Source organism: Eurypyga helias, unplaced genomic scaffold, assembly GCF_000690775.1.
Source record: "Eurypyga helias isolate BGI_N326 unplaced genomic scaffold, ASM69077v1 scaffold21213, whole genome shotgun sequence".
NCBI lineage: Eukaryota > Metazoa > Chordata > Aves > Eurypygiformes > Eurypygidae > Eurypyga > Eurypyga helias.
Window position 1 is genome coordinate 223 of NW_010242114.1, and position 8019 is coordinate 8241.

General features: G+C 56.8%; 1 protein-coding gene across 1 annotated transcript; it reads left to right on the forward strand.

Annotated features, from left to right (window-relative positions):
* Nucleotides 1-675: 675 nt before the first annotated feature.
* Nucleotides 676-7610, forward strand: LOC104507639 (putative adenosylhomocysteinase 3; the record flags this gene model as incomplete). Its single annotated transcript, XM_010148985.1, has 6 exons — nt 676-792; nt 3681-3744; nt 4916-5004; nt 6438-6508; nt 6645-6739; nt 7512-7610. Coding segments are annotated over 6 exons (535 nt in total), but the record flags the coding sequence as incomplete, so codon positions are not given.
* Nucleotides 7611-8019: the final 409 nt, after the last annotated feature.

Here is an 8019-nt window from a genome sequence, read left to right on the forward strand (position 1 = left end):
CAGGCAGCGTGGGGACAGTGTCTCCCCAGGGGACAGAGCGAGGGTGAGGAGAACTCCGGAGGTGGTCTGAAGGGCCTGGCTGAGGGAGCAGGGTCTCCTGCCCAAGGTCCGGCGCAGGGCGACGATTTTCAGATCCTCTTTGTGGCCGGAGCGTAGCGTCCCGCCTGGTTTTTAGTGGTTTTGCTGCCACCAGGAGTTGACTTGGCTCTCGGAAGCGGGTGAAGCCCATCTCTTCCCCACCCTGGTTGCTTCTCGGGCTCCTCCTCGGTGATCGCGCGGGCGTTTTCCCGCGGGTGCTGCGCGCGGCAGCTTCACGTCGCTGTGAACGCCACCCGCCCGTGACCCTTCCCGTTTGTCTTGAGCTGCAGGAACGTGCGGCATGGCAGGAGCTCCCTTCCATGTTACCCCAAGCAGGATTTGGGGGGGTTTGTCCTTTTGAAGGCAGCAGAGGGGGGGTGTGCTATCCGCCGCTGTGAGGCACAGGGGGGTCTAGGGCAGTTCATCCGCCAATTGCCCGTTTCACGACAGGCCTCTTGCCCGCCTGGTCCTTCCTCAGCAGAGCTGGAAAAGGGGTACAGAGATCCCTGGAAGGAAAACAAGACCTGGAGAGCACACAGCAGGAGAAGGCAGGGAGATGTTTTTACACTGGTCCGTTTCTCCCCGTGTTTGTCCCAGGCTGTACCAGCTGTCCAAAGCGGGGAAGCTCTGTGTCCCAGCCATGAACGTCAACGACTCGGTCACGAAGCAGAAGTTCGACAACCTGTACTGCTGCAGAGAGTCCATCCTGGACGGGTACGTACGTGTCACCCCAGCAGGGCCGCGGCCCGTGCTGGGGTCGCGTTGGACCTCACCGGGAGCTGGGTCCGTGTGTCTGTCCTACGGCCGGGTTGATTCTTTTAGCTCGTTTGTTATTACCCCTGGTCCACCCGCCGTGGGTCGTAGAGGGGAAGCGGCAGGGGTTTTGGGGCAGCAGCTCTGGCTCTGCAGGTCAGCAGGTCCCAGCACCTCTCTGCACACGTCTGCGGGAAACCATTCATTTTGTCGTTGGAGAATGATCCGTAGCACCTCCAGAAGTCTGGATTCAGTATTTTTGACCCGGCTATGTGTAGGACTGGGCCACATCACTTAAATTCTGCTCCCGCTCCTCTTCTTTGTGGAAAGCACATCTCCTCTTTTCCCAGCGTGTCTGGAAGACACATGGGATGTCTTGTGAACCACCGCAGCCCGAAGCAGCGCTTGTCTTCCCTCCTGGGTGCGCGTGCCCGAAGCCGTGTGCATCCCGGCAGCTTCTCGTACTCCTGGGTGAGGACTTGGAAGTTCTCCCACGTGGCTCCAATTCTCCTTCCTCTCCCTCTGACCTTTGTGGCATCGGGATCCAACGCATCCGTGGCTGTTGCGCGTGTGTGAGTCAACCAGCTGCTCCATGGCAGCATCTTCTGCCTTCCTGGTTTCCTGGGTTTTATCCCCTCTTGGGAACACACGATACACCGAAAGAAAACGGAAAAACCAAGATTTATCCCGGAACAGTTGCGTGTCCAAAGCGTAGACCAAAGCCCGAGGGTTCAACCCTGTCCCTCAGCGGACAAATCGGTGCGGAAGGTGGGAATGACAGGGCTGGCGAATGCTTTATCCGCCTCTCCCCACCCCGCTCCTGCGGGATGTACAGCCACGTGCCGTACAAGCCCACGGGGAGGGTGTTTGCTTCCCTCTGTGCTTCTTCCCTGCAAAGCTCCTGGCAGCAGCTTGGCAGCATCCTGACCCTGCCGTGCTTTTTAGGATCGGACGGGCATCAGTCGCTGACGGACACGTGGGCAGCAGGAACACGACACGTCTTCTGAGGCTGTTGGTCTCGAGAGGCAAAATACGTGAAGTTGTGATCCAGAGAGGGTGTAAATCTCAGGGAGCTTTTTTTTTCTCTCTCTCTCCCTCTTTTTTTTTTTTTTTTAATTTGATGGAATTGGGTGTCCGATTTCCAGCACCTCCACCACCAAATTTTGGCAAAGCCAGGCAAGATTAGGACAAGTTTTATTCTCAGAGCTCAGACTCTGACACATGGCATCCAGTGGGGATCCCAGTAGAGAAGCAGGCAAGGAAGCAAGGACAAATTGGACTTTCTGGGCTAGCATCGACGCGGATGCCCAGCTTTCTTATAGCCCCCCAGGCACTGGAAGGGGCTCTGAGGTCTCCCCGGAGCTTCCCTTCTCCAGGCTGAACCCCCCAACTCCCCCAGCCTGTCCCCAGGGCAGAGGGGCTCCAGCCCTCGGAGCATCTCCGGGGCCTCCTCTCGCCTTGCTCCAACAGCTCCGTGTCCTCCTGCTGTTGGGGCCCAGAGCTGGAGCAGAACTGCAGGGGGTCCGTGTGGCAGTGCTGTTGGTGTTCTGCTGTGCTCCCGCTGCCAGCGGTTCTCGGAGCTGCAGTGGAGGTTTCCCTGGCAGTGGTGGACTCTGCTTTAACATCTTTCTCCCAGATCTTTGTGGGATACGTAATGGGGTGCCTCATTCGGCACCTCGGCTTTGAAGCATCTTCCGGGTAGGGATCATCTTCACCAGGAGACATGGAGACTGGTGTGTGTAACACCCTTGTGTCCACGTACAGGGGCATGAAAATGGTCCTGAAAATGTGTGTAAGTGCCACGGGACTTGGCAAACCACCAGATGGGCTTTGGATGATCCGCCCATGTGGTTCAAGGCCAGGCTGGATGAGGCTTGGAGCACCCTGGGCTATGGAAGGTGTCCCTGCCCATGGCAGGGGGTGGGGCTGGGGTGGCTTTGAGGCCCCTTCCCACCCAAACCATTCCATGAAAACATCTTGATGAAGTAATCCTAATTCCGTAGCCCTTTATTCTTTATTATGGCCACGTCTCGGGATGAAGGCAACCAGGCAGCCGCTGTCGTGGGGGTCGGCTGACCGGGTCAGGAGTTGCCCCCAGCTTTTGAGTGCCCAAGGACAGACATTCCACCTCCGTGTTCCATGTGTAGCGGACGCTCTCAGTGCCTCAGGGCTGTTAAACTCCTTACACTCTTCTTCACCTCGTCATCTTCCGTTGGGGCAGATGCTGGACCTCAGGGCGGGTAAGTTGGGATTTCAGTCTGGCCCAGGCATCCAAAACTGGGCCGAGGGAAATCTGAGCAGGGGTGCAATTAAATCTGCAGTGGCTTTTATCTGAGTTCTCCGGGAGATGGGTGGGAATTTCACCTTCCCTGCACTGCTAACCTAGTTACTCCGCTGCTAAAAATAGCCCCTGATGTAGGACACTCTTAGGGAGAAACAGAAGGAGACAGAGTGGAAGGGACAGCTTTGTCTGTGGAAAGCACCGGGATTCTGGCAGTAATCCAGCCCTGTCCTCCTCCTTCTGTACTTACTTCTGGGGGTATTTTGACTTACAAAACAAAAACACTAAATATTTGAACTAATTCTGGAGTAACAAAACCCCAAAAAAGGGATCCAAGACCCCCAATCCTGCCTCTTTGTCGCCTTTCACTGGTAGCACCCACCCTTGCCCGAGGGAAGGGTCAGGTTTTGGATGCCGTTCGGGTCCTCCCTGCACCCGGAATCGCTGTGTCCTCACGGCCCCCGTGCTGGGGGGCAGCAAACCCAGAAGGACCGCCGTCCCTCGCAGCGTCGGGGTGGAATGGCTCTTACTGCAGGTCTCTAATTGGGTTCTTTCCCGTTTTCCTTAGCCTTAAGAGGACGACGGACATGATGTTTGGAGGAAAGCAGGTCGTGGTTTGCGGCTACGGGGAGGTAAGGGGTCCGTGTTGGACGTGCGGGTGCGGCAGCGCGTCCTTCGCACGGCGTTATCCGACGGTGCTTTTCCGGCCGCGTGGCTTTTCCCTGCGTCGTCAAACCCGAGGGGTTTGCCGGGGCCGAAGATCTGCTGGATTTCTTGAGTATTAAACAGATCACCTGATATGCTAAAGGGAGACAGAATTTTAAAATACAAGAGGTTCTGAGTGTCTTTCACATCTAAACGTTCAAATGGCCAGATGTTGGTATGTTCTACATTAGTAGCATATTTACAGGCTGCATTTCCATTATATATTATATTCTCGTGGCATTTATACCTTCATTTCCATTATATATTATATCCTCTTTAACCCAGAGAGCTATTTCTGGTGTTTCTCTGACATGAACCTCTTCGGAGGCCGGTGCTGCGGACGCGCCGCGCAGCTGCGGCGTTGCCTGCCCAAGCGCCATCAGGAAAGAGAAGTTGATTTTGACTTATCCCTGTGCTTTCACCCCCAAACCGAGGGACCCTCTCTCCAGGCGAGACTGGGGTACTCACCCTTCGGCAGTTCTCGGCACCGTTTAACGCCAGTTCTGCTGGCCCGTGCTGGGGCTGCTCTAGTGGGATTCTCTGCTTTTTTAACAAAAAGCTGAAATCGGACAAATTTCTCACGTGAAGTTGCATTTTTGGGGCAACCTTGGTCACTCCGCTGTTCCCGAGTCGCCCTGCGAGCTGCGCACAGTGTTGCGGAAAGGGTGCAGTTCGTTAACCCCCGGAGGTTAAATCATTAAGCTTCCTAACGGGGGTAAAGGTTACAAGAGACTCTTAACCGTTCCCTGAGATAAGCATCATCTCCCGTTACCGTGGTGCTCTCTCCATACCGGGATGTTTGGGTGGGAAAAAGACCTCCCCGGGACGGAAATCAACAGCACTTTGCTGGTTTTTAGTACCGCTCTTAGCTAAGACCTGGCTCAGGCCCTAGATCGCTCCCAAGGCAGGAATTCCTGCACCCCAAAACGGCGTGTCAGCCACCCGAGTTGCTCAGGGGGTTGCAGAGGTCCCCTGGGGCCGCAGAAGAGACGCTCGGGGTTGTAAGTCCCCTACAAGCTCCCCGCGGCCGCAGCCGCGCTCGGCGTCTCCCGAGCTCTCGGCGTCTCCCTCCTGCTCCGTGCTCTTCTCCCTCCGCAGGTTGGAAAGGGCTGCTGTGCTGCTCTGAAGGCCATGGGCTCCATAGTCTACGTGACAGAGATCGACCCGATCTGCGCCCTCCAGGCCTGGTAAGCAGTCGCACCGAGCCCGCCGTCTTCTTTAGGCTGTTCCTCTTTTCCCCAGGAAAACCGGGACCAGAGGCCGCTCGGCAGCCATCCTTCCCGAGGGGGACGCTGGTGAGGGGGTTGTGGCTTCTCAGCACCCTCGGAGGGACCCTCAGCTCTCTCCTACAGCCGGGAAAGGGTTCCTGCACTAAAGCATGCCCCAGTTTATCTGTATCCCACGTGCCAGCTCGCATAATCCTAACCACAGTGGCCGCGGTTCAGTTGGGAAGGATGTTCGGAGCGAACCACGGCCTTTGGAGAGCAAACTCGGGCTTCACCATGCACACACCTCACCCGAGGCACGTTTTGGTTTCTGTCATCACCGCAAAGTTCCTCCCTGCCATGGGGCTGGAAGCGCCCGGCTCTCCCCTCGCACAGGCACGTGGCGCCCGACCTCGTTTCCTCCGGGCAAAGGCTGTTTTGGTGCAGAGCTGCTGCTTCTGCGTCCCGAGGCGCGAGATGAGGCTCGACGGGGAAAGCAGAATCCCAAAACCACCCAGAGCCTTAAACCCTCAGCCTCTGGCAGCAAGCTTTCCACGGGCTGTTGCGGTGAGGGAACTGATGAGCCCTGCTTCATTAGCAAAGCTGATCAACTTGCAGTTTGCCTGGTGACCTTTGCAAGCGCCGCATCCGGCACCCGCGTCCTTAACTGTGAGTTTGGTGGTGTGCAGCAACCCCTTCCCCGACTCTGCACAAGGCAACGCTGCGGCCCCTCTCCTAAGGAGGAAAAAACCCCAGTAAATGGGACATACAGCAGAAAAAAGTGACTTTTTTTTATAGTAACTACGATTTTGCAGCTTGTGAGAGTCACAGAAGTAAGTTCTCGGGGCGACTGTCAACGGATCCTAAAAAACCATCCTGGCCCTGTTACCCGCTGTGCTGGATGCACCTGGCTGGGCGAAGGCGGGAGAGACTTGCGGAGCGCTCAGCACCTCCGAAGGTCGCCTGGGTGCCTGAGTAGGGGTTGCAAAGCGAAGGGCAGGCATCTGTGGGTTTGGGGGGATTTGGGTCGGTTTTAAGATGCTATAAACCCGTCCCAGCAAGGATTCTGCAGCAGGAGGGTGCTGGGTGTACCTGGCAGGAGTGGGAGCTTTCAAAAAGCCAGCTCCCGTGAAGAAAGGAGGTTGGCAGAGGTGGAGGCTTTGACAGAAAACGTGAAACCCCCAAAATCTCTTTTCGCTTCTCCCCACAACCATCCCAAATCCTGCAGGTTGACTCCAAAAGCCCCCCCTGATGGCGGGGGGTGCACGCTCCTTTGCATAATGCCTTGCTGTTCCACTCTCTGGCGCTAGGAAGTTGGAATGAGTATCCCGGAATCAATTGGTGGTTTTTTTTTTTCCTATTTTTGGCCTGGTTTTGCTGCTTCTCAGACTATTTCCCCTCTCCTCTCCTCTTAGCATGGATGGATTCCGGCTCGTGAAACTCAACGAAGTCATCAGACAAGTTGACATCGTCATCACCTGCACAGGTACGCGGCCCCCCCAGGCAGGAGGGCGGGGCGTCAGGGGTGCGCTCCCTGTGGTCGGGCCCATCTTTTTCCAAAGGAAAGGGCGAAAAAACAGGGAAAAGCGCACAGGGATATTCATCATGGATATCTCTGACAGGCAACAAGAACGTGGTGACCAGGGAACATCTGGACCGGATGAAGAACAGCTGCATTGTCTGCAACATGGGACACTCCAACACCGAGATTGACGTGGTGAGCGCAGGGATGGGAGCGGGGACGGCACGGGGCGGGGGGGACGGCGCGCTTGGGACCCTTCGGCAGCGGCGTCTGACCCGGTGCCGCTCGACGAAGCCCCTGGGAGGAGGTAAAATAATCCCATCGCCCCCACGGCTCAGCAGATGCTGGCAGAGGTGTCATCCCCATGATCCCGAAGGACGCCAGCGTGCCAAAGTGCTCCAGCGTCCAGCGCCTGGTACCCACCAGCCTCATTCCTTCCCCGGGAGAGTCAGTGAATCCCCCTCTCCAGCCCACTCCTGCTTCCCTGCTGCGCCGTTAAGGCCCAGCCAGGAGTTCCGCTTGGCGCACGCTCCGCCGCCCCGCACTGAGCAGTGCTGAAATCGGCTGGAGGGTGCTTAGGGAGAAGGAAGAAACCCGGAGAACCTTGGCTGAAGGTCAGGGGAGAGTCGCTCGCCCAAACCCGGGGCTTTAAAGCCCTTTTCCATGCTGCTGAGCCCACCTGGATGGGAGGGAATGACCGCAGCCGCGCAGCCGGCGGCCACGGATCCTCTGCAGCCTGAAGAGCTCCCACAGTAACTTGTTGGAGCTTTGAGGTGTGACCATCCTAAAAATAGGTCCAGGTTATGATTCATAAAGGTTTCGTTAGTCTGTGACTGCGGCCGGACCCGGAGGAAGCTGTAAACCCAGGACAGTGTCAGCAAGTTGCTTCACCTTTTCCTTCCTACGACGTAGCTTCTGGTTTCTGATCTTTTGCCGCTGCTTTAACCGCCCCAACGCCGCGTTTCAGGCGAGCCTGCGGACACCCGAGCTGACCTGGGAGAGGGTGAGGTCCCAGGTGGACCACGTCATCTGGCCGGACGGGAAGAGAATAGTCCTGCTGGCGGAGGTGAGTGGCGGGGCTTGCGACGCGTTGGCTGCGTGGGGAGGAGGAAAACGGGGGTCGGGTGAGCGGTGGAGCCAAAGCGCGTCCGGAAGTCGCCTCCTTGGGCCTCAGCAGCTCAACGGTCCCTCTGGTTGAAAGGCTGGGTGCCACCTGCTGTGGCCGACGAGGTGCTGGAACGCAGGAGAGCTCCTGTGTTTGTCTTTATCCCACCCCAGGGTATCTCCCACAGGGTATTTCATCAGATTTTCACTTCTAAAATGTTTTGTTGTTATGGAGATGCCCAGTATCTCAGGATGGATGTGCATGTGATAAATCCTGTTCCGTCCCAGGCGGGACGTGTTTCACCAGCGATGCTGCAGTTCTGTAAACTGGTTTTGGTGCCGTGTTGAGATCACAGAATCATGGAATGGTT